Consider the following 26,162-nt stretch of genomic DNA (forward strand, 5'->3'; position numbering starts at 1 on the left):
TCCAAATAAATAAACAAATGTTAAAATAATAATAATAATAAAATAAAACATTTACAAGTGGAATTGCTTGGGATAAGGAGGGGATGTAATGCCCGGAGTCCCACCAGACAGTCCTTAGGAACCCTGAACCTGCTGAACCTGGTTTTAAACTGCTGATCCATGTAAGAGGCAGTGGCAAGCCATGAAAGGGCTGTAGCAGGGAGTGAGATGACTCAATATATAGTTTAGAAGGCTGCCCATGGCTGCTGGGTGGAATCTTTGGAGGCAGGGAGCCCAGTTTAAGGAGGCTACTGAAATGATCCAGACATGAGTTGATGAGGTCTAGATCCAGGGCAGTGGCATCAGGGATTAACAGTAGGTTCGGATTCAAGAAACGTTTCTGAGTTAGAATCAGCAGGGAATATGAGAGGTGGAGTCTGGGAGGGCTGGAGGCATGTCAAAAATAGTGACAGCCAAATACCGGGAGAGACCATCTAGGCCAAAGGATGAGTTCAGTTCAGGACACATTGTGTTCTGGCCGCTCTGTCATTGACCAGTGGACAGTTAAAAATATGTTTGGATCTTCTCTCTTGGGAGAGAATGTTGGAGCTAGAAATTACAGTTTGGGAATAATCAACAAATTAGTAGACACAAAAGACATGAGAGTAGAAAATGTGTATACCATGAGAAGAAAAGGCCTAAAAGATAACCTTGGTTTGTGACAATTTGACTTTTGTTTAGTTTTTTTCCATTGGTGTTATCATTATTACCGTTACGAACGAATACTTTAGGGAGCAGAGACAATTTACTGGATGTTTGGGGCAGGAAGGACTTGCTCCTGTTCTCTTAGGATGAACACGCTGATGATAATAATGCAATACAGAATCACAAATCTACAGGCTACAAGAGATGCGAGCGAGCCCTCGAGGATGCTTCAACTCTCCAGATCTGATGGGAAAGAGCAGAACTGGAGATCCTAGCTCTGACTCACGGAGTATGCTTGTTTGTATTACTCTTTCCGAATGCAGCAGACACTGTAAATATTTTGCCTTCTCCACTAGATGGTAAGCTTTTGGGTTTTTTGTTTGTTTTAATTTTTTAAATTAAATTTATTTATTATTTTTTTTATTTTTGGCTGCGTTGAGTTGTCGTTGCTGCGCCCGGGCTTTCTCTAATTGCAGCAAGCAGGGTCTACCCTTTGTTGCCGTGTGCAGGCTTCTCATTGAGGTGGCTTCTCTTGTTGAGGAGCACGGGCTCTAGGCATGTGGGCTTCAGTAGTTGTGGCACGCAGGCTCAGGGTTGTGGCCCTTGAGCTTCGTTGCTCCTAGGCATGTAGGATCTTCCCCGACCAGGGCTTGAACCCGTGTCCCCTGCATTGGCAGGCTGACTCTTAACCACTGCGCCACCAGGGAAGTCCTACATGGTAAGTTTTTGGAGAAGAGGAGCTATGAGATAATGCATAGAAAGCGCTTAGTGTAGTGCCTGGCACACCTCTTTGATGGCGGCTACTATGAATTCAATTAACCTTTTGCATTCTTGGCAAGAGCTAGCAGGGAATTTTGTACACATCGGGTACAAAAAAATTCATCCATGCTGCCTACGATCAAGCAGTTCATGGCACCACAAAGCAATTTCCATTTCTTTTTCTTTTTTTGATTTGCTGGAGTCAAGTAAAGACTAGCTGAGCGGATGACTCTCTCCCAATTGGGAAACGTGTATCCTACCCATTCTCAAAGTTTGCCCTAGCTTGACCCTTGGACATAACCTTGAAGAGGAGTTTCTGGGTCAGCAGAGCTCGTAGGCGGGGCCCCCAGTTCCCTACCCCCTCAAAATCTCGAAGGCCAGAAGCCCTGGGGAGCCTTGGTTAGCACTGCTGGGAGACCATAAAAATATGTGGCCTCTTTCGCGACTAATCCAGTAGGTAGTCCGGGGGCCACTGCCTCCCGCCCTCCCGCCCGCCCTCTCCCATCCCCCCTGCCACCCACCCGCGGCGGCAGTTCTAAGATGCGTGCTCTCTGTGAGTGCTGAGTTGCTGAGCTGCTCGTTCTCCATGTGACTTCAGTTTCCGTCAGTTCCTTCCGCAAGTGCTAAAATAACCTGATGCCCCAGAGAGAGCAGGCAGTTCAACCCCGCGTTCGGCTGCTGTCGAGGAGGAGGCCAGAGCCCCGGGAGAGGATGCGCCCCGCGGAGCCGCCTGGGCCTGCGGGAGCCGTGAGTATTTCCTGAGGGGCAGCCGCGGTCCCTCCAGAGGCGGGCGGCTCGGAAGAGTGGGAAGGCAGGAGGTCAGCGTCCGTGGCCCACAGCTCGGGGCTGACGGGGAAGTTGTGGCTTGCTGCATCCAAGCTCCACCAGTTCTGTTTGGGGGCTACAGCTCTGGGTGGAGGTGGAAATACCTCCCTCTGGGAGACTTAGAGGTGGCGTGGTGTAGTGGAAACAGTGAGGGCTTCAGAGTCAGACCTCGGTTTGATTCCTGACTCTGTGGGGGGAATTCCTGAGCCTCGGTTTCTTTGTCTGCGAAACGGAACAGTAATGCTCCCTCCCTGGGCTGGATGACTGGATGTAGTGAGACTGCTCTGTGAACACTCAGCCTGCCTTTCCTGCCCAACAACGTGGACTGAGAACCACGATTTCATAGATGAAGACCCTGCAACTCATTAACAACAACATATTTATGGATATCTTCCATGTGCGGGCGAGTTGGAGTTCAAGGTGTTGGGTGGGGCTAGAGCTGTGAAGAAGACAAAGTGTGTGTCCTTGGGAGATTCCCCAGGTTCTGTTACTTGAACCCACAGCCTGACTAGAGTCCAGGCCTCTGATCCCCTTGTACAGTGTTCTTCTGTAGCCCACGCAGCTTCTCCATGTGGGCTAGATTGTGGAGGATTCAGCATATATCCCCCTGCCCTCAGGAGCTGACAGAAGTAAGGAGCCACCGAGCGGGCTGTGCGCCGCCCACAGAATGGGCTGCCAGCTCACCGCATCCCTGAGGGGAGGCGACCACGTGTCCAACGGTGGCTGGGACTCCAGGAGGCTGAGGCAAGGTCCTAGGAATGGAGCCCCTGGATAGGGCTGGTCCAGGGTGGCGCACTTCCAGGTGGGAGTGAAGGGACTCCACGGGAGGTTTCTTCCATGACGGGAACAGCCTATTAGGAGTCTGGACAGCAGAATCATTCAGAGTTTGTAGAGTTGGCCTTCTGAGGTCTCCTGTGTCCCCATCACCTACTGGCTGTGCTGCACAGACTCTTTCTGTGGAGGTTGATGGTTTACTGGGTTTTATAGCCCTGAGACTTATTTATTTTCCTCACATACCACATAGGTTTGTACCTGTATGTTTGAGAGTTCCTAGAGGGGATTATAGAATCATGGGCCCCGGGGGTGGGGGGTAACCTCAACTCCCGTCTTTAGGTTCAACAAAAATCAAAACCTCTTTCACAAAGAGGGTGATCTCATCTAATGGGTGCCCTCATGGGAACGTCATGAAAACCCATGTGAACCTGATCCCATAGAGTCCTTAAACCCATCATCCAAGAACAGGAGGCTCCCAAACACAGAGCAGGCTCCTGGTAATTGTCCCGGGGCCTGTGTTAGGGATACATTGACCTGTCTGTCTCTAGTCTTTTTGATTCTTTCGAAAGAGTGATGCTAGTACTGATTGTAATTTGTGTTCTGGCTGTAGCGTGCATCCACATCACAGAGTGTGAGCTAGATTCTTGGATGGAACACTAGGTGTACCTCACATCATGCTCAGATCCACACTGTAACCACATACATTAGGGGAGGGTGGGCTTTCACCCATGACTGAAAAACATTATCTTTCTAGGACATGCATGTATGGTCAGGGATGCTCACTGATGTATCTGCACATTAGTGACAAATATTTTTCTCTATTATTCTCATTTCCCCCAAAATTATTCTTCTCAACCTCATCATCAAACGAATGTTATGTGTTCAATATGTGGGGGGTTCTGGGCTACGTTAGATGCTGGTCTCTGAAAGCTCAGAGAGGTGAGGAGAGGGAAAAAGGCTACTGATCTTATCAAGCGTCACAAGCAACTGTCAACTTGAGTTTAGGGGTCGTTTAGTTTCACATGACAAAAACCTAACTGAGCTTGGTTTCAGGGGGGAAAAAAAAGAGGATTTATTGTTTCAAATGACCAAAAAGTCTATGGGGAATAGCTTCAGGCGTGGCTGGATCTGGGTGCTCAAACATTGCCAGGCATCCATCTATCTCCATTCCTCACCTTTGCTTTCCTTTGTGTAGGCTTCATTATCAGGCAGATCCTAAAGCTGTTGACAAAGATGGCTGCCTGCAGCTCTCAGCTTAATTCCCACCAGTTTGGCATCTGAAGCAGGGAGAGGAAAGCCTCTTTTCTAACAGTCCTAGCAAAAATGTTTAGATTGATTCTCATGGGCTTGGCATCTGTGCTGTACCTGTTATAAACCAATCACGTGGTTAAGGAATTAGGAGGCTCTGATGGGCCCAGCCTTGATCATAGGGCTCCTCTTGGAGCATGAGTTGAGGCTAGACCCGAAAGAACACAGACTTTTGAAGAAAGGTAGGGGGTTGGTCGCACAACAGTGTAAATATACTTAACGCTAATGATTTCTACACTTAAAAATGGTTAAGGTGGTAAATTTTATGTTAGTGTATTTTACCACAAGTAAAACATTTTTTAAAATAAAAGGAAGAGAGAAAAGAAAGGAAGTGGTGGTCTCCTCAAAGGGGAATTGAGGAGCTGTTACCAGAAGGAGAAAGGAACGTGGGTAGGCAAAACCAACTGATTTCCAGAGGGCGTGGAGTCAGCGGCTGAGACCAAACCACACGTGTCTTCTCATTTTGATGCGTGAGTGATTTCAGGCTGAAGAAAGGGCATAAAAGAGGAAGTAGAACCCTGTAGTGGTTCTCACTAGCGAGGTGGGCATGAGGAGCAGGGCTGGTGCTAAACGTGGCCACAAAACGCTGTGAGGACACAGGGACTCCCCACCTCCAACCTCAGCCCACAAGGTCACCTTGCTCAAGTGCTGTGCTGTGTGCCCCAAGAAACTTTCTGTTGGCCCCTCCAAGAAAGAAAAGAATCGGGAGGGGATTTTTCTTCACAAGGTAGCACTTGGGGCTCTCTGTCTTTCCACCCTGGCTCTCTTAAGCAGGACCTAAGTGTCTGAGGCAACCCAGCACCCACAATGTTGCTCAGGGGCTCATCTTGGGGTGCACATCATACTCCCCAATAACTTCATATCATTCTATTTTAGATGTCAGGCTGGACACTGGCCCCTCCTGATCGTCTCTACTTTTGCTCCTTATTAGGCCCAGCCATGATCCCCCAGGTCTCTCCTGCCTTTCCAGTGCCTCCCCTCAGTGGTCCCACCAAAGGGAAAGGCTGAGCTCTCTTCCTCAGCCTGTAGGGTCCATGGCAAGTGGGTGTTTCCATGCCTGGCCCTGGGCCACCTCCTTCACCCTCAGACATGTTAATGGTCTCCCTATCACTGCCCAGCCTGACACCCTGAGACTTCCTCGTGGGACTCTCCTGATGGCCTTTTTCTTTTTCTAGGTTCTTGTACCCTTCCTCGGGTCCCTAAACTGAAGTTTCCATTTTCACTAATGTTACTGTCTTCTTATTTCCTTCTAAATCCCCAGTTTTTTGTAGGCTTTCTAGCTCTTTTTACAGAACCTCCAAAGGCCCTCATCTCTGTCATAGGTACACCCCATGGCATTGACAGGGTACCTCATCCCCAGAGAAGACCATAGCCCTCTGAACACTCAGGGGTGCTATTCAGGATATCAAACACCACATGGAACGGGCACTGACCAAACAGAATGGACATTGTCCTTAGAAGCAGGGTCCTGGGGGCCCCTGCTGGGTCAGATGTTACCTCCTTGGTTGCTGGATCATGGGGGAGAGGGAACTGGGAGTTACAAGAGAGGGGCCAGGCAGCTGGGGTGGGGCTCATGGGATACCTGTTTACCAACAACTACTTACCTGTGCAACCCAGCTGAACATTCATCCAACATATATTCCTCCCATACAGGTGCGCATCCAGCACCTCCTACCTGGGCCAGAACTCAGCTCTGGTTTTGGCTTCACTTTCTGTAAGCCATGAGACTTAAGATATTCATTTTGGCCTTTTTGAATTTTGGATTTCTTATCTGTAAAATGGGGACAATAAGCAAGGACTCTAACATAGATATTTGTGCACAAATGTTCATAACAGTATTATTCACAATGACCAAAAGGTAGAAACAACCCAAATGTCCATTGATGGATGAATGGAGAAACAAAATGTGGTCTATATATTATTCAGTCATAAAAAGGAATGAATTTCGGATGCATGCTATAACATAGAGGGACCTTGAAACCATTATCCTAAATGAAATAATCCAGGCAGGAAAGGACAGATATTATATGATTCCACTTATATGTGGTACCTAGAATAGGCAAATGTATAGAAAGGGAATAGTGGTTATCAGGGGCTGAGGGGAGGGAAGAATGGGAAATTATTGTTTGATGGGAAAGAATTTCAGTTTGGGATAAAGGAAAACTTCTAGAGAAGGATAATGGTGAGATTGCACAACAGTGTGAATGTATTTAATTCTACTGAATTGTACTCTCAAAAAGGGTTAAAATGGTAAATTATATGTATATTTTACCACAATAATAAATGGAGGTAATAATTCCTACTATGTAGAACTGTTGCAAGTATTACATGAGATCAAATATCTATAAGAAGCCTTTGCAACCTCAAGTGCTATTATTATTATTATTATTATTAACCAGTAGCACTAAATTATAATCCAGTTGTTTTGGCTTTATCCAACAACTCCCTAAAAATCTTTATTTGGGGGAGGGCGTTAAAAATATCACATTACTCCCATTCCTCTGTGAACTCAAATAAGTGTTAGAGAAGGGCTTCCCTGGTGGCGCAGTGGTTGAGAGTCCGCCTGCCGATGCAGGGGACACGGGTTCGTGCCCTGGTCCGGGAAGATCCCACATGCCGCGGAGTGGCTGGGCCCGTGAGCCATGGCCGCCGAGCCTGCGTGTCCGGAGCCTGTGCTCTGCAACGGGAGAGGCCACAACAGTGAGAGGCCCCCATACCGCAAAATAAATAAATGTTAGAGAGAGAAAAAGAATTGGCCTTACAACAGGTAACCCACCTTGCTAGTATAATTTGAGGATTTTTAAAAGCGTAAAATTATCTCTCCTACTGTCCTGAAACTACACCATGAACGTTTTATTATTTTTCATTATTACCTATATAAATACCTATTAAAGAGCAGTTCATTAAAGAGGGTATCATTCACTCTTTAGTATGAGCTGCTTTCCTGCTAATTCTGGCTGAGAACACTAAGGCAGTGATTATCAAATCTTTTTTTTTTCTTCTTACAAGACAGAAACTTTTTTTTTCCCAAATAAAATAGCTGACTTTGCAATCTCAATTAAATTAAGATTAAATTAATTAAATTGATGCAGAAGATTGAAAAAGTAGGAACTTTTTTTTTTAAGGTTAAATCACTTGATATGCAGGGGCTTCCCTGGTGGCACAGTGGTTAAGAATCCACCTGCCAGTGCAGGGGACATGGGTTTGAGCCCTGGTCCGGGAAGATCCTACATGCTGCGGAGCAACTAAGCCCGTGCGCCACAACTACCGAGCCTGCACTCTAGCCTGCGAGCCACTGAGCCCACGAGCCACTGAGTCCGTGTGTCACAACTATGGAAGCCCGTGCACCTAGAGCCCATGCCCTGCAACAAGAGAAGCCACTGCAATGAGAAGCCCGCGCACCGCAACAAAGAGTAGCCCCCAGTCGCCACAACTAGAGAAAGAACACACAGCAACGAGGACCCAAAGCAGCCAAAAATAAATAAATTAATTAATTGATTTTAAAAATCAGTTGATATGCATTCTGAAGTATTTAGGGGGAGGTGTACGTATGACTCTAATCTGTTCTGAAATGCATCAAAAAATAAGATGGCTTGAAGGATGGATAGAAGGATAGGTAGATGGATAGATATGAGATTAAAAACAAATATAGTAAACTATTAATAGTAGAATCTAGGTAGTGGGTATACCAGTGATCACTGTTAAATTTTTTCAACTTTTCTGTATGTTAAAAATTTTCATAATAAAAATTGGGGGAAAAGTCAGATTACTATTAATACCCAATTACCACTCATATTCTTTTCATAAACATAAAAATAAAAAATTTTTTTAAATGTAAGACTTCCATAGGCATTATATACTATAGTAGCATGTTATTTGGATTATTGAATTATTGCGCATCTGAACTATGAGGATATGATGAGGAGGTGACACATGTCCTGGGCCTTGAAGGATGAAAAAGAGTTCAGCAGTTGGAGAATACCAGAAAAAGGACCTTTCCCACAGAGGAAACAGTGTGTGATTTAGTCAGGGATAGCCAGTATCCCAGGATGGCTGGGGCTTGTGGAATTGACACTGAGTTTTGCTGGCTTCACAGACTAAGTTTGAATTGCAGCTCTAACATCTCTAGCTATGTGGCCCAAACCTTTGTGAGCCTCAATTTACCAAGTGTAAGATGAGGATGATAACATTTACTTGCTAGGATTTTGTGAGGATTATTGTATGTAGAGCACCTGGCCTAGCACTTATCCCAAGGTGAGCACTCAATAAACATTAGATACTACAGTTAAGAGCCTAGAAGACAATCTGGGAGCTTGAGTACTATCCCAGTTGAGCTGATCAGTTATCAGGAATCTGTATCATTTCATTCCTCAGTTGCCCTCTTTCTCAAGGGAACCAGGGTCAGCTGGTTGGGTGGGAGTGATACATTTCCAGTCTGGGCAATAAATCTCGGTTATCACCTATAACTCCTTCCATCCATAATCTCCCACAGACTCTGGGTGTTGTCTCCTCTGAATATCCCAAGGCTCACACATGGAAGGGAGAAGGTACTGCGGTTCCTCTCTCTTAGTTAACACCAGCTCCCTGTTTGCACAGAGGAACTCTGCCTTGCCTTTAGCCTGACACTACCTTATCTTACTAGTGTAATCCACAACATTTCCTTATTGACAAAGCCTTTTCACACACATTCTCTCATTCTTTTTTTTTTAAAATTCATTTTCTTATTTATTTTATTTTTGGCTGAATTGGGTCTTTGTTGCTGTGCGTGGGCTTTTTCTAGTTGTGGCGAGTGAGGGTTACTCTTCATTGCGGTGGCTTCTCTTGTTGCAGAGCAGGGGCTCTAGGCACACGGGCTCAGTAGTTGTGGCTGGCGGGCTCTAGAGCGCAAGCTCGAAGTTGTGGCACGCGGGCTTAGTTGCTCCGCGGCATGTGGGATATTCCCGGACCAGGGCTCGAGCCCGTGTCCCCTGCATTGGCAGGCGGGTTCTTAACCACAGCACCACCAGGGAAGCCCTCTAATTCAGTCTTGACACAACCCTGTGAGGTCAGCAAGGCAGCTGTTGTCAACCAGAGCCACCACAGGAGTGAAATGATCAGAGAGAACAAACCTATATACTGAACAGAAACAACAAGTTTGAAACGAATGCGTTATTGGTTGGGTGCCTATCCACAGAGAGTATGTATAGAGAAACATACAGCCGCATAAGAACAAGGTGTTATCACCCCCGTGGGAGCAGATTTGCATCTTTTAAGACCTGTGGCCAGATGCAGCCTGTGTCTATGGAACGGGACAGAGTGACTTGACTTCTGTTGGTTCTAAAGGGCTGACCTTGACCACACAGGGAAGCTGGTTGAGTCATTTGTAGCCCCGAGGAGACAAAGTCAGCAGGGTAGCACTCAGGCAGCGCTCCACACCCTGGCTGCCTGGCTTTGCTATAGGAAGAGCCCAAAGGAAGAAGAGCCGCTGTGGCCTCCAGCCTCCCTCCAGGTGGAGGCAGAGGCTCAACCTTTCCCAGACGAAGACTTTTCTCACAAGAGCCTTTGTGGAGCCTGGCTGACCAGGTGTGCTAGGCTCCGAGTAGGAAAAAGAGATCTGGATTTTAAACTGGTGCTTGGAAACCATGGCATTGCATTCTCTGTGGCACCTTGTCCGTGTCACTTCATTTCTCTGGCCTGAGTGTTCTCACCTCCGAAATACTGGTGGATAGTCCCTTCAGAATGCTGCAGTTCTTCTCAAAAGGGTGGTCAGTTACAAAATTTGAATGAAAGTGCAGTTGCTAAAAGTCACGTGCCACAGAACTGTCCTTCCTCACATAAATTCTTAGGACCACATATTCAAGGAGCATTCCAACAAATTCAAATGATGCAACTCCTCATTTCTTTGTCCAGATTTAAAGGGGGATCCAAGTCCTGGAAGCAAATGCAAAGGGGCCCCAATAGTACAATAGGGAAAATACAAAACAGAATGTGTAGTATATTTGTTAAAAAAATATGCATGCATCTGCATGTGTGTAGAAAATACTTGAAAGGGTACATACATGTCAGCATCTCAACAGTGGGGAGAATTGCACCTGATATTTACTTTGTCCACATCTGTATCTTTGCTTCTTTGTATTTTCTAATTTGCCAGCCATCAACTTCAATTACTATATTAAGATAAGCTTTTAAAGAATAGAAACAATCTATTATTAGTTAAAAATTAAAATATACGTCATAATCAGAGCCTAATAAATATCACTGAAATAGAGAATTTCTTATAATTACTTAGAATTGAGTTGATTGTGAGTGTGCTTAAAAGGATTATGTTTGGAGTCAATGGAAGAAAAAATATCACTGACTAATAACTAAAATAAGTTTTATTATACACACTACTTTTACTTTTCAGAGTCCAGGGGTTTTAGATCTGGGGTTACATATTCTTAGCCCAGCCCCTGGAAAGGTGGCTGCAAAGGTAAAGGAAGAGCCCAGGGTAAGGGGACACATGGAACAGGTTCAAAGCCTGGCTCTTATCTTGAGTACATCACCAACTTCTTGGCCTCAATATCCTCCCCAGTAAAATGGGAATCATAATGCCTGTGTTGCAAGGTTATTACTGTATTAAGACAACTTTTATAACAAAGTTCAAAAAATAGTTTTTGTCATCATTATAGTATCCTCATCCCTGGGAGGCTGTCCACCTGCCTGTGCTTTAACACACCTGGGGTGGCAGCTGCCTGTTTAGTGAGCAGGTTCCTGACATCTTTCTGTGTTGAATATATTGCTACTGAAGCATTTTTAATTGCTACACATTATACCTATTGTATAGCTGTATCATAATGTATTTAGCCAATCCTTTCATTGTTGGACTTTTAGATGATTTCCACCTTTTTATTTTTATCACTGAATATTTGCAGTATTATCACTGAATACAGCAATGAATATTTCTGTAAAAATATTTTTACCTACACTGTAATTCCTAAGTATAAATCCTTAGAAGTGGAATTATTGTATAAAATAATGTTTTCAAGGTCTTTGATAAATCGTGTTAAATTGTCCTTCAGAAAAAGTGTGCCAATTTGCTCTCTCCTATCTGCAGGATATGAGACAATTTCGGGGGGCACTCAAAAGCCATTGTATTGCCTATATTTTAACAAATTCATTATTTTTTAAAACTTGAAGTATAGTTGATTAACTCTGTTGTGTTAGTTTCAGGTGTACAGCAAAGTGGTTCAGTTATACACATACCTATCTATTCTTTTTCATGTTCTTTTCCATTATAGGTTATTACAAGATACTGAATACAGTTCCCTGTGCTACACAGTAGGTCCTTGTTGGCTATCTATTTTATATATAGTAGTGTGTGTTTGTTAATCCTAAACTCCTAATGTATCCCTCCCCCACCCTTTTCCTCTTATGGTAACCATACGTTTATTTTCTATGTGAGTCTATTTCTGTTAACAAATTCATTATTAAGAGAGGAAGCCAGAGAAGCAAATTACGAGGTCTGACTTCACACATCTCAGTTCTAAATGCTCTCTTGTTCCAATCCTCAATTTGCAAGTTCTTTTTTTTTTTTTGCGGTATGCGGGCCTCTCACTGCTGAGGCCTCTCCCGTTGCGGAGCACAGGCTCCGGACGTGCAGGCCCAGCGGCCATGGCTCACAGGCCCAGCCGCTCCGCTGCATGCGGGATCCTCCCAGACCGGGGCATGAACCCGTGTGTCCTGCACCGGCAGGCAGACTCCCAACCACTGCACCACCAGGGAAGCCCTGCAAGTTCTTTTTTAATGAGTCAATATTCTTTGCAAAATATAGGAATGTTTGACCAAAAATACAACTGGTTCTTTACTTTTATAACTATTCTGCATTTTCTTTTACATGTAATTCCAAAATCAAAATTTAAAAATCTTTGGTTGCGAAAGTACATTTTGTACATTTCTCCAAAGAAGATATAGAAATGGCCAATAAACACATGAAAAATGTGCAACATTACTAGTCATCAGGGAAATGCAAATCAAAGCAACAAAGAGGTAGCACTTCACACCTGCTAGGATGGCTATAATAAAAACGACAGAAAATGACAAGTGTTGGTGAGGATGAGGAGAAATTGGAACTTTAGTAATGTTGCAGACATCACACCCTTTACCGCTAAATAATTCAGTGTGTATTTTATAAGAACAAGGATAGGGCTTCCCTGGTGGCGCAGTGGTTGAGAGTCCACCTGCCGATGCAGGGGACATGGGTTTGTGCCCCGGTCCGGGAAGATCCCACATGCTGCGGGGCGGCTGGGCCCATGAGCCATGGCCGCTGAGCCTGCCCGTCCGGAGCCTGTGCTCCGCAACGGGAGAGGCCACAACAGTGAGAGGCCCGCATACCACAAAAAAAAAAAGAAAAAAAAAAATTAACAAGTAACTTATATTAATAAGATACTTTAAGACTATATTAATATCTTGTTTCCCAACAAATTTTCACTCTTTAGTTTTACCATCCCTTGTGATTCTTGCCTGTAGGGTGCACTTTGAAAAATACATTCTTGCATTCAGATTTCAGCTACTTTCTAATTTTCAGGTAGTATCATAATGCTTGAATGTGCTCCTTTGAAATATTACGTTCTGTTTTGTCTTTGTGTTCAAGCTTATCAAAGAGCGCACGTCCTGTTTCAGTTAGGTTCTTTTTGTTGCTAAGATGCAACTTTTGGGCCAGCCTATGGGGGTGGTGATGGTGGTGAGGTGCTATCATGAAAAACCATGGAGCTTGGAAATGAGCCCAGCCATTTTCCAAGAACCACCAGGAACCAGAGAGGCAGGCTTGAGCCCATCTCCCCACCCTCTCTCCCAGCCTTCGCAGTCCACCCTCTCGTCATTCTTCCTAGTCCATCTTCTCTGATCTTTGCCCTCTGTTGACTATCTCATTCCTTTCTTTCCATATGCCTTGTCGTCTAGCTTCTGCTTTTGCTTCCTCGTGGCAAATCCCTCAAAAATTCAACTCCACCTCCTCTCTCTGTGCCTCTTGGCTCCAATTTCCACTGCTAATTCCCTAATTCTCTCCCTTGTCTCTCTGCGCTGAGATCACTCATGGGGTGACGGCCACAAGTAGGGAGTGACCTCCCCTGGTCAGGTGCTTCCTGAAGGTTCTGTCAGCTTGGTGGAGGTCCAGGTAGTGGTGAGGTCATAAGCTTCTCCTGAAGGCTGCCCCTCCAGAGGGACTGTGGGTCTGGTGGACAGAGCAGTTGACCTGGACAGTGGAAATTACAGTAGTACATCAACTGTGTTTCCTGAACCACAGTCAGGCCACGTGATCTAACACTTCTGTGCCCCTTTCAGGTGTGAGAGATGCTGTCTGGAAGCTCTAGTTTGAATGTCAAAATGTTAGAATTTTCAGGATATTTTAAAGGTTTATGTGTAATGCATTTTAAATTTAACAACTGTTTCCTGAGTACCTTTCTGAGAAGAAAGTTTGAAAGATGTACATTCCTGGAAATTTGGGGATAAAAGATTACCATAATCCCTCTCCCTTTAGGAACTCCAACATTTATTTTATTTTTCCCGTTATTTTTTAATTTTGAAAAATTTCAAATTTACAGGAAAGTTAAAAGAAAGTACAGTGCTAAATTTTTCAGTTGGTAATAATTAGCTTTAATTCTCTCTCTCTCTCTCTCCCTCTCTCTGTCCTTCTCACTCTCTCTCTATCTTTGTTGAGCCATTTGAAAGAAGGTTACATAAATTGTAGACATCATGAAATTTCACCCCTAAATACTTCAGCATGCATTTCCTAACAATAAGGCATTTATCTGCATAACCACAACATCATTATCATACCTAAGAAAATTAGCAATAATCTGGTAATATCATTTGTACATAATATCACCTAAAAAGACATCACTTAGTACACATGTAAATTTCCCCAATTGTCTCAAATTTTTCTTTTAGAGATTTTTTAAATTCCAAAATCAACTCAAGGTACATGCATGGGATTTGGTTATTATGTTTCTTAGTCACTTGTAATCAGACCTCTCCCCTCCCCTGCCTTTCTTTGTTTTTCAAGACTGACTTTATTTTGAAGAGTCCAAGCCAGTTGTCTTGTAGGACATCTTACAGTCTGAATCTTTCGTTATGACTGGTTCAGGGCAAACAATTTTTGGCAAGGGTGCTACCAATATGGGACTTTGTGTTTCCCAAGGCCCCACTCCTGGAGACTCAGGATGCAGGTGGTCGCATCATGGGAGATGCTAAGTATAACCATTTGGTGACAGTTGAGATCACTCTTTTTTTTTTTTTTGCTAAGAATCAGAGACCAGGGCTGCTTGCCTGAGGCATTCAAATACCTCTTGGTAGCAGGAATTATTTGAAGTGGTCATAGACTGGGGTTTCTGTTCTTTATTATCTGTTTTCTGTGGTCTGTGACCAGCTGCCCTTCCCTTTCTCCCAGAGTCCCAAGTGGGATCTGCTCTTTTATTTTTAAACAAAGGCGGACTCTCTTTCTGTGGAGTCCTCTACCTAGCACCCATGCCTTTTGTGTTCAGTGATGTCACCATCACACGTTTACACTCCATACTTGGGCAAATTCTGCTTCTAGAGATTCTGCCCCTCATCCCCTCCCCCCTGCCCCACCCATAACCAGTCTATAAATATTTGTTTCTAACACTGAGAGTTCCCCACTTTCACCTGCAAGACCTCTTTCTTTAAAGCTTTTTAAGCTTATCTGATTATTTTGCAGAGAAAATTCTCAGTTACATGCTAAAGTATGGATAACACTCTTAGCACTTGCTAATAGTGGCATCAGCGAAGAGGTTGCAGTCCCAGCTCTGGAGGCAGCTGCTGTAGTAGTAGCAGCAGCTGGAGGAGGTGGGGAGGTGAGAGGGAGTGAGGAGGTGATGTTCAGGGTGCCCCCGCATACTAGAAATCCAGCATCCTTTCCTGAAAATGAATCAGAAAATACCAACAAAGCAAAACCAAAACTCAGGTCAGAGTTACTCCTTAGTATTCCCAAACGTTGAGTGTGAGGATACCTTTTTATGGACAAAAATACCTGTAGATCAGCCCTTCCCTGATGGTTGTGTTTTACTATGCGCTGATAAAGACATTCCATGACAACAGAAAGCTATTTGGAATTAATAACCCTTAAAAGAATAAGGGATATTAATATTTTTTAAAAAATATTAATAAGGAATATTAATACAGGAAAACCTACATCCATGTGAAAAAAAATAGTGTACATGTGTGTTTGTCAGGGCTTCCCTGGTGGCGCAGTGGTTGAGAGTCCACCTGCCGATGCAGGGGACACGGGTTCGTGCCCCGGCCCGGGAAGATCCCACGTGCCGCGGAGCGGCTGGGCCCGTGAGCCATGGCCGCTGAGCCTGTGCATCCGGAGCCTGTGCTCCGCAACGGGAGAGGCCACAACACTGAGAGGCCCGCGTACTGCAAAAAAAAAAATGGGACTTACTATTTTCTGCTTCCACACTTGGAAAGAACTCTTCAACCTCTTTATCTGGTTTAAGAAGAACAGATACAAGCAGATTCTGTTAGTGCCATCTGCTTCTCATGTCAGGATCTCAGGTCTTCTATGGGTTATTTTCCCAGTGGTCACCTAGACCAGGAGGAAACATGGTACTTTTTCAGACCCTACTTGGAAAATGGGTTGATTTGCAGTTCTTTTGTATTACTCTGTGGCTCCCACAGTGGTTCACAGCCCATGAAATAGGCACCCTTGGTCCAAGCCCTTTTAATTATAACAAGGGGAGGTTCCGGGTGACCCCATTTAAATTGTTAATGTCATACTGTCATGTGTGCTCTCCATCATAATTGTTCTTCATTCACTTCCGTTTCTCCGCCAAAAATGTATCTAAGATGAGAAACATTTGGCTTAAAAAATGGATGTATTTTTCGGAAGATATCAGACAGATAGGAGTAAAGTGGGATGGTTACTTTTTAAAAAGCACACTCAAGCGTAGACGCTCTCATACATCTGGAGACACTGTTGAGTGGTCCTCGCCCAGCTGAGGGTAAGTGTGGGTGGAGGGAAGCAGTCCTGTGCACACAGGAGGGGGCTCATGGGATTTTCCAATGAGACTTGGCATCCCAACTGTTTATCTTGTACTCCTCACCATGCCGTGGCTCTGAGGAAGGCTCCTGCAGCCACACACCCCAGGAAGAGTGTTTCTCAACCTAAACGGTTATTATTTTGAAAGTCTCTTATTGCTTTTCAGAGTCATTACATACCTTTTTGTTTTGTATTGTTCCAAGCCCATTCTCACTTACATCATTGTATCCGTCAGGCTCCAACCAGGAAACAGGAACACACAGATGATTTAAAACAGAGGAAATTTAATGCAGGAAATTGGCTACACGTGATGAAAGAGGCTGAGAAGCCAACCGGAGTACAGACAGTTAATCCAGAGATTAGCAACTTTGGGAAGCTGCCACCTCCCCTAGGTAGGGGGAGGATACTGGGAGGACTACCAGAGCCTGGGAGTCACCAGAAGAAACTCAAGGACTTCCCTAACCTCCCAGTAGTGCTCCCCATTGACCAAACCAGCCGGAGGCCAGCTGACACCCAGAGCCTTCAGAAATCAGTCCCTGCAAACCAGAGCTGGGTGGGGCGGGGTAAACTACGGCTCTGAGGACAAACTGCTCTCAACCAGCACAGTCATCTGTTACTGGGATTAGCCTTTTTTTTTTTCTATTCAAATAAGTTTTTTCTGGAATTTATTAACGCAGAATTTGTAGTCCAACCTTCCCACGTAACTTTCACACATTTAGTTGGTAGAATGATTTACTCATTCTTCCACCAAATTATTCATTCTTTTCCCTTTTTTCTGTGGCTGTTCAATTACCTTGGAGATTACACATAGGAGTAACAATCACTCGTCCAGCTCACTGGTGTTAAGAACTCATAAATAATAATTGTTATTAAGTACCTTCATAGTTGAAGCACTTATGTATATACTATTTGATTCTCATAAAAATTCTGAGTAGTTATTATTATCTCTGTTTTATAACAGGATTATCTGAGTCTCGGAGAATTTATGTGAATTGCTCAAGGACAAATAACAAATACTGGAGCCAGAATTCAAATCCTAGTCTGTCTGGTTCCAAATCCCATAATTTTCTCAGGCTGTCTCATGAGAGACGGAGTGCTAAGAGGGCACAGCAAGAGTTTTTCTGGGCTGGTTGACTGAGTTTAGGAGAAAGGAGAAAATATGCTTTAAATTTGCAAAACTTTTCTTGTTGACCCAGAAATTAAAATTACACTCTGGGCATAACGGACACCAGACCCATTGAGCATTCCAGTCTGCACTCTAGACCTGAACACATCTAAACTCAATATCAATATACAGGGTTGACTGTTCTAAAAGGCTCAGTGTCACAGCAGCATGTACCATCCCAAGCCTGACAGAGGAGATGAAGGATGAAGGGAGTAAGTCCATGGTTCCCATCTTTCTGTCTCTCCTCAATTCAAACCCAGTGAAATTTGAATGTTGGACAAATAATGAATTTTTTTTAGTATAAGTATGTCCCAAATATTGCATGGGACATATTTACACTAAGAAGTTGTTTTTTGTTTATCTGGCATTCCAACAGCATCTTGTAATTTGCTAAGTCTGGCAACCTATCTCAAGGTGGGCAGTGATCCTACCGTGTGTGTGTGTGTGTGTGTGTGTATTGGGAGTTCACTGAGGACAGGAGCCCATATGGCCCTGTTTTTGCCATCTGTGCCCTGTACGTGCCATGAGGTAATAATTCCTGCACAGGTGCAGAAGTAGGAGGAGAGCCTGGGAAGGGGACTCCCAGTGTCTGGCAAATATGGCTGAATTCTGAATTGGAGGTTCCCTCTGTGGTAAGGAAAGCTGGCCTGACCTGAAGTGAAAGTTAAAGCTGACTTACCTGGATTCACTTAGCTTTTCTGTTAGTCTTTCACTGGTGAGTATTCAAATCTGACCAGAAAGTTAAAATTAGCCTTAGAGATGTGTAAACTTATTCAAAGAAAGGGAAAGAGGAAGGGGCCCAAGATGGCTAGATGCGTCAGGCAGAAATATCTGTGGAATAGGTGAGGAGTTCATGTTAGCACTGGAACCGCTGGCCCAGGAGACAATTCAAGGGCAGACCCTGTGGTCCTTCCTGTGGTCCTTCCTGGGGGGATGTCAAGGAGAGGACAGGGCAGGCAAAATGCTGGGACCAGGCTCTTGCCTCTGATTCTGAGGAATGCAGAGCTAGGAGGGGATGCCACTGGGCTATAAACTCTCCCAACAAGAAGGTAGTCAATTCAACAGCGCCTACTGGGAGAGAAATTACCCTGGCTTGGGGGTGGGGGTTCTGGGGGCTACTTCCAGCCCTGCCACTAAGTCGATCTGGAACCTTGAATAAGCCCTCACTACCTGTGGCCTTTTTATCTTTGGCCCTGTAAAAATGTGGCAGTGGAGGTTATATTACATTTCCATTATGGTTTCTCTTAGTTCTAAAATTCTATTGGTCTATGTATAATTTTATGCCTTCTCATGACTCCAGTTGTGTGCTCACCGGCCAGGTAAGAGAGCCAGTAACCACACTTCATCAATAACCCTTATTATATCTGAAGATTGCTTTTTCATTTTTCCCTCAGCATTTTCCCTCATGCAGGCAAAATATCAAAATCCTTTTTTCTAAGGTCTCTATTCAAATGAGTTAATCAGTGAGGTCTACTCTTTTCTAAAAGCCTCGTGTTGACACAGCAATTAGTAACTCTATGAGACCAGAGGCTACAATTAATGTTTCAATCCCAGTTCACTATTCATTCTTTCAGCAGATATTTATTGAGCTCAGGTGATGCGTGGCAGATTTGAGCTTTGAGAGGAACATTTCAAGAGAACTATGAAACATGGCAAACTCTAGGTGACCTGAGACCCAGTTCCTCAAATGATTTGCTTCTCTCTTCTGTTGCTGGACTCTTGGGAGTTTCAGGTTCAGCCACCTGCCCATCAAACGGTAGAAGCAAAATGAAAATGAGTTCTTGTTGACAGTTGAGTGAGAGGTTAAATGTGTTGGCTAAGTTGAGGTATTTGAATAATCTGTGGGTTTCCACCTCCCTGTAGCCATGGGCCTCCAACAGCGGACATACTGAGAACTGGCTCTTTCTCCCAGGAGCGCATAGCATCCCTCTGGGATATCCTTCTCTTACCCGCTTCTTCCTTGCCCTCTGTCCACAGTGCTGCACTTGAGATGGAGTTACTGCCCCTCTGGCTCTGCCTGGGTTTTCACTTCTTGACAGTGGAATGGAGGAATCCAAGTGGAAATGTCATGGCCACTTCCCAAGGGGGCTGTGAGTTGGTGAGTTTTCCTGGGCACTCCAAGTTGTCTGTTGCTCCTGTCCTGACGAGGTTGGGTCCATTTGGAAAGCTGATGGATTGTCAGTCAAGGAGGGAAGGGAATGGATGAGTCTGAATCACTCTGTACCTACTTACCACGATGCCATGTGCAAGCTGCTCTTTAATCAAAGGTAAAGATGATGCCTGGGAAAGGCCCTGCCCCACCTTTCTCATACCTGCTAAGGACAGGTGATCCCAGAGACAGGCCAAGGTCAGCCACCTGGAACAAGAACACCTTGTTAAGAATCTGGATGATGGAGCTCCACAAATGGTATCAGAATCTCTTGGTGGGGGGGAAATATTAAAGTTGAAGAAGCCCTGACTCAGAGTCTGTGTGTGAGCCCATGGCAAATGCTTAACCAGCTGTACTGAAGAGCACGCTGCCCAGGCTGCCCTGCACAGCAACGTCCTTGACCACGCTCAGGCTTACAGCAATCCGGGGAGAGATGCCTGAGCTTTCACGGTTCACCCTCTCCAGGGCTTTCAGCCTATATGTGGAAGCAGACTTGGCTCCTAATAACTGAGCACTCTCTAGAAATTTTCTCCTTTGCCTATAACTTAGTGGTATTAAAAGTTGAGCAACATACATTTAATGAATATTCCTTGAGCCGTGTTATATACTGGGCACTGGGAAGACAAAATGGATGTCAGGGTTAATAACATTCAAAAATGTGTTCTTAAAGCTGATGAATCTTAAAAACCCAGCTGGTCGTGGTTCTTGACCACTTTTAGTAACCTCTAACCACTGCGCTGAAGTCGACTCCGGTAGGGGGTAGGGATTGTGAGCCAGACCAGGTTTAAATCCCAGCCCCACCACTTACTAGCTGGTGACATTGGGCCAATCTGTGCTTCAGTTTCCTCATCTGTAAAATATGTAGGTAATAATAGTACCAACCAATAATACCATAACACTGGGCTGCAATGACGACTAAATGAGTTAATGTGTGTAAAGCACTCAGAACAGTGCCTTGTGTGTAGTAAGTGCTATGTGTTTTATCTACTGTTATTATTCTTTTTTGCGGTACGCGGGCCTCTCACTGTTGTGGCCTGTCCCGTTGCGGAGCACAGGCTCCGGACGCGCAGGCTCAGCGGCCATGGCTCACGGGCCCAGCTGCTCGGCGGCATGTGGGATCTTCCTGGACCGGGGCACGAACCCACGTCCCCTGCATCAGCAGGCGGACTCTCAATCACTGCACCACCAGGGAAGCCCTACTGTTATTATTGTTGTTAGTCTCTGTCATACAGACGTCCATTATTCCCTTACAGAGACAATGGAAGATTAACTTCACAGTAGCTAATTCAGGAGTTACCAGGCATAAGAAGAGGAGGGAATAAAGCACAAGTTCTTTGACAGCTTGCAGGGTTCAGGCTAGACTCCCTGCCTGACCCTCTGCGGCCTGGTGGGCAGGAGTAGGGACTCGGCTACCAGTGAGATCAAAGAGTGGGTTTCCAGTGCTCTTTTGAATTGAGGGTTGAGAGTTTGAAAGTCCAGCTACTCTCCAAAGCCCCTCCTTGCATTAGCCATGCAACATTATCACGAAGTATATGTGGTAAGCTTTCTTGGGCTCTGATGGCCACATGGACTTTTTGCAACACGTCAGTGGGGCTGCAGGAATTGCAGAGACATGTCCCCAGCAACTGCAGCAACTCTGGTGAAACAGGGTCTTACAGCTTGAGGAAAGCCCCTAACCACAGCACTCTCCAGTCCCCACGGGGGGAAGACCAACACTTACTCAAATAAAGAAATACATCTTGTTTCTGTATGGGGAGATTCAATTTTGTAAAGATGTCAGTTCTCCCCCAAATTACTCTGTGATTATAATGCAATCCCAATCAAAACTCCAAAGACTTTTTTGGGGGGGAGGGGAGGTGTAGAAAGAACTAGAAAAATTCATTCTAACATTCATCTGGAAATTAGATATAACTCAAATGCTCAACGATAGGAGATTAACTAATTAGAGCATGCTAATAATTGTTCCAGCAAACATTTATTAAGCATTTATGTGACAGGTTCTATGTTAAGTGCTTTACATAAACAATCACACTGAATCCTAAAAAAAAAAATAAAAACCCAAGGGAAAATTACAAGTATAATTTACATTTTACAGGTGGTGTAATGAAGGTCCCAACTGGTTAGGTACCAGCCCAAGCTCACCCATTTGATAAAAAGCAGAATCAAGATGGGCTGATCGTAGAGATCTGGCTCTTAGCCACTGTGCTATTCATGCAATGAACTAATATACAGTTGCCTAAAAGAATGTGATCAAATTTACTTTTATTACCAAGGCAATATATCTATCACATATTATTAATGGGGGAGGGGAGGAAGTCGCTTACTGAATGGTTTGTAGAGCACAGTCTCATTTTAAAATGTTTTTATTTTATTTTTAAAATTGAAGTATAGTTGATTTACAATGTTGTGTTAGTTTCAGGTATACAGCAAAATGATTCATGTGTGTGTGTGTGTATATATATATATATATTCTTTTTCAGATTATTTTCCTGTATGGGTTATTACAAAATATTGAGTACAGTTCCCTGTGCTATACAGTAGGTCCTTGTTGGTTATCTATTTTATATACAGTAGTGTGTATATGTTAATCCCAAACTGCTGATTTATCCCTCCCTAATGGTAACCATAAGTTCGTTTTCTATGTCTGCGGGTCTATTTATGTTTTGTATATAAATTCATTTGTATCCTTTTTTTTTTTTTTTAAAGATTCCACATATAAGCGATATCATATGATATTTGTCTTTCTCTGTCTGGCTTACTTCACTTAGTATGATAATCTCTAGGTCCACCCATATTGCAAAGAAAAATTTTTTTAAGTTAGAGAATGTCTTTGGAAAAGAGTCCAGAGGAGATGTAACAAAAGGTTAACAACGTTTCTTTGAAGGAGAGGCTGAGGTTACTGAATAGTTTAATTTTCATTATTTCTATAGTGGATCAATTTTTAATTATGAGAAGTTTTATTTTAATAATCAGATAAAGAACTTGGGGTTCCAAGAGGTTAATTCCTTGCCCAGAGACCAAAGCTAATAAGTGTCAGAGCCAAGATTCAGACTTGAGTCTGTCATCTTTTCCAAAGCTGTGCTTCTTCCTCTCTCTCAGGAGTTTTCTTCCCTGTTCCACTACTCTGCTTGCCCCGTGGGACTGGGCCCACAATTTTAGGCAATCACTGACTTGTTGTACTGACCAATCTGTGGAAAGAAATGCCATTGCCCTTCCATCTCATCACTTAAAACTTTTTTCCTGGACACCGAAGGGATACCCTGTGGATGATTGCTTTTCCCAATCTCGTAGAAAGTGGGCTGAAGGAAAGTATCCTGAGGCTTGTGTGATTCCTGCAGTGAGACCAGACCCATCCGTCCTGGCAGCTTTGCCACACAGTCGCGGTAGAATGGCGTTCAGGAAAAGCACTGGATTGGGCAATAAGACCTCTGGGCTCCGGTCCCAGCTCTGTCACTGGCTCTTCACCTGTCCTCTCCAGACCCTTTTACTTCTCCGTATGATTCAGGCTGGTGATGAACTCTCACGTCCTCTTGAGCTGTAATATTTATCAATGGAGAGCGCAGAGGAGCCTCCCAGGCAAAATTCCTTCAGGTAAAATGAAGATGCCACAGTGCTGCTGGTTCTTGGGCAGCGTCCCTGTTAAACACACAGTGTTATGATCATAGCGATAACAATGCAATAGTGACCATTTGCATTAATAGCGTCCACTGTGTGCCAGGCACTGTGCAGCCTCTTGCCTAATCTCACTACAATCCTCTGAAGTAGGTGCTAACTTTGTCTCCATTTTTCTGAGGAAACAATAGATTTAGACTAAATTATTTGCTCAAGGTCACATAGGGAATAAATGGCAGAGGTGGGATTCAAACCCAAGTAGAGACCTGATCCTCAGTTCCTCTCTGTAGTTAACACCAAACTGCAATACCATGGTCAGCACTCAGCACCCGATGGACAGATTCTCAGATCTTCTCTAATATGCTGTGTGTGTTGAGTGAGGCCTGGAGCCTTAGTGAACAGTCTGATGAGTGAACTAAGTTTCTTTACACAAACCCTCACCTCAGAGGCCCCCGCCCTGCTGACGTGTGTTTTTGGACCTAGCTGGATGGAGTCGCTGACTGTCGAGGGCAGAACCTTGCTTCAGTGCCCAGCAATCTCCCGCCATCCTCCCAGACACTCCTGCTGGATGCCAACCCTCTCAAGACCCTGTGGAACCACTCGCTGCAGCGTTACCCTCTCCTGGAGAGCCTCAGTCTGCACAGCTGCCACCTGGAGCACATCAGCCGTGGCGCCTTCCAGGAGCAGGCTCGCCTGTGCAGCCTGGCACTGCCTGACAACTCACTCTCCGAGAGCTACAAGGAGACGGCAGCTGCCCTCCACGGCCTACGGGGTCTGCGCAGGCTGGACTTGTCAGGGAACTCCCTGACGGAAGACATGGCGGCCCTCATGCTACAGAACCTCTCTTCGCTGGAGTCCGTGTCCCTGGCCAGGAACACCATCATGAGGCTGGATGACTCTGTCTTTGAGGGCCTGGGCCGCCTCAGGGAGCTGGATTTGCAGAGGAACTACATCTTTGAGATTGAGGGTGGTGCTTTCGACGGCTTGCCTGAGCTGAGACACCTCAACCTGGCCTATAACAACCTTCCTTGCATTGTGGACTTCGCCCTCACCCAGCTGCGGTCCCTCAACGTCAGCTACAACGTCCTGGAGTGGTTCCTGGCATCGGGGGGAGAGGCCACCTTTGAGCTAGAGACGCTGGACCTCTCTCACAATCAGCTGCTGTTTTTCCCCCTCCTGCCTCAGTGCAGCAAGTTGCACACCCTCCTGCTGCGGGACAACAACATGGGCTTCTACAGGGACCTGTACAACACCTCGTCCCCGCAGGAGATGGTGGCCCAGTTCCTCTTCATGGACGGCAACGTGACCAACATCAGCACCGTCAACCTCTGGGAAGAGTTCTCTTCCAGTGACCTCTCTGATCTCCGCTTCCTGGATATGAGCCAGAACCAGTTCCAGTATCTGCCAGACGGTTTCCTGAAGAAAATGCCTTCCCTCTCCCACCTGAACCTCAACCAGAATTGCCTGATGACGCTCCACATCCGGGAGCACGAGCTGCCAGGAGCGCTCACCGAGCTGGACCTGAGCCAGAACCAGCTGTCGGAGGTGCACTTGGCTCCGGGGCTCCCTGGCTGCCTGAGGAGCCTCCGGTCCTTCAACCTGAGCTCCAACCAGCTCCTGGGTGTCCCCACTGGCCTTTTTGCTGATGCCAGTAACCTCGCTACAATCGACATGAGCCACAATCAGATCTCACTTTGTCCCCGGCCGGGGGACTTAGACCCCGGGGACACCCCCGGCTGTGTGGACTTCAGAAATGTGGCATCTTTGAGGAGCCTGTCTCTGGAGGGCTGTGGGCTGGGGGCACTACAAGACTGCTCGTTCCAGGGCATGGCCCTCACCCACTTAGACCTGTCTGGTAACTGGGGGCTTCTGAATGGGAGCATCGCCCCTCTCTGGGACATTGCCCCCACGTTACAGGTCCTGTCTCTCAGGAACGTGGGCCTCAGTTCCGGCTTCAAGGAGTTGGACTTCTCTGGGTTTGGGAATCTGAGGGACTTGGATCTGTCAGGAAATGCCTTGACCAGTTTCCCAAGGTTCAGGGGCAGCCTGGCCCTGCAGACCCTGGATCTCCGCAGAAACTTCCTCACGGCCCTTCCTCAGAGGGCTGTGTCTGAGCAGCTCATGGGAAGTCTGCGGACCATCTACCTCAGTCAGAATCCATATGACTGCTGTGGGGTGGAGGACTGGGGGGCCCTGCAGCGCCTGCACACTGTCGCCGACTTGGCCATGGTCACTTGCAACCTCTCTTCCAGGATCATTCGCCTGACGGAGCTGCCCGGAGGCGTTCCTCAGGTCTGTAAGTGGGAGCGGGTAGACATGGGCCTGCTGTACCTCGTGCTCATTCTTCCCAGCTGCCTCACCCTGCTGGTGGCCTGCACTGTCATCTTCCTCACTTTCAGGAAGCCTCTGCTTCAGGTAATCAAGAACCGCTGCCACTGGTCCTCCATATACTGACCTGGCTACGTGCCAACATTAGAAACTTGGTCTGTACACGTAAGGACACTTTCTCTGCCAGGTTTCAAGATCTGGTGCCGAGGACAAGTCTGAAGAACTGAGGTTTAAATTAAGGTTTAAAATGTTTCCATCCCTTAGTTGTCCCAAGTTCTTCCTCTATCATTGTGATGCATCCTCAATCATCCTGGTAAAATATTTATTAAGCGACATCCTATGAAAATAAAAAATGTGTCTTATAAATATTTTTTAAATCAAATGCAGCTTGTGTTTTTTTCTTTCCTTACTTTTTTCTTTTTGGTCGTTTCACTTAGATTATTTTTGTGCCCTTCCCTTGGTGACATCCATGGAACAGGTGAGAAAGGGAAGTCGTTCAGTGCTACCCTACGGCAAAAACCACTCCAAGAGCACATCCTACG

At 45.3% G+C, this 26,162-nt stretch overlaps 1 protein-coding gene across 2 annotated transcripts; it reads left to right on the top strand.

The window, feature by feature from the left end:
• Positions 1 to 2,139: 2,139 nt before the first annotated feature.
• NRROS (negative regulator of reactive oxygen species) lies at positions 2,140 to 25,746 on the top strand (the record flags this gene model as incomplete). Of its 2 annotated transcripts, none has more annotated exons than XM_082839787.1 (2): positions 2,140 to 2,190; positions 23,776 to 25,746. In XM_082839787.1, exons 1-2 carry the CDS (start codon positions 2,155 to 2,157, stop codon positions 25,744 to 25,746), a joined length of 2,007 nt encoding a protein of 668 aa, XP_082695913.1. In that variant the 5' UTR covers positions 2,140 to 2,154. The 2 variants fall into 2 exon arrangements, with proteins under 2 accessions (XP_082695913.1, XP_082695914.1); XM_082839788.1 differs by lacking the exon at positions 2,140 to 2,190 and adding an exon at positions 19,507 to 19,629.
• Between the last annotated feature and the right edge of the window lie 416 nt (positions 25,747 to 26,162).

This window comes from Leucopleurus acutus (assembly GCF_964270905.1).
Source record: "Leucopleurus acutus genome assembly, chromosome: 5".
In the NCBI taxonomy this organism is placed as follows: Eukaryota; Metazoa; Chordata; class Mammalia; order Artiodactyla; family Delphinidae; genus Leucopleurus; species Leucopleurus acutus.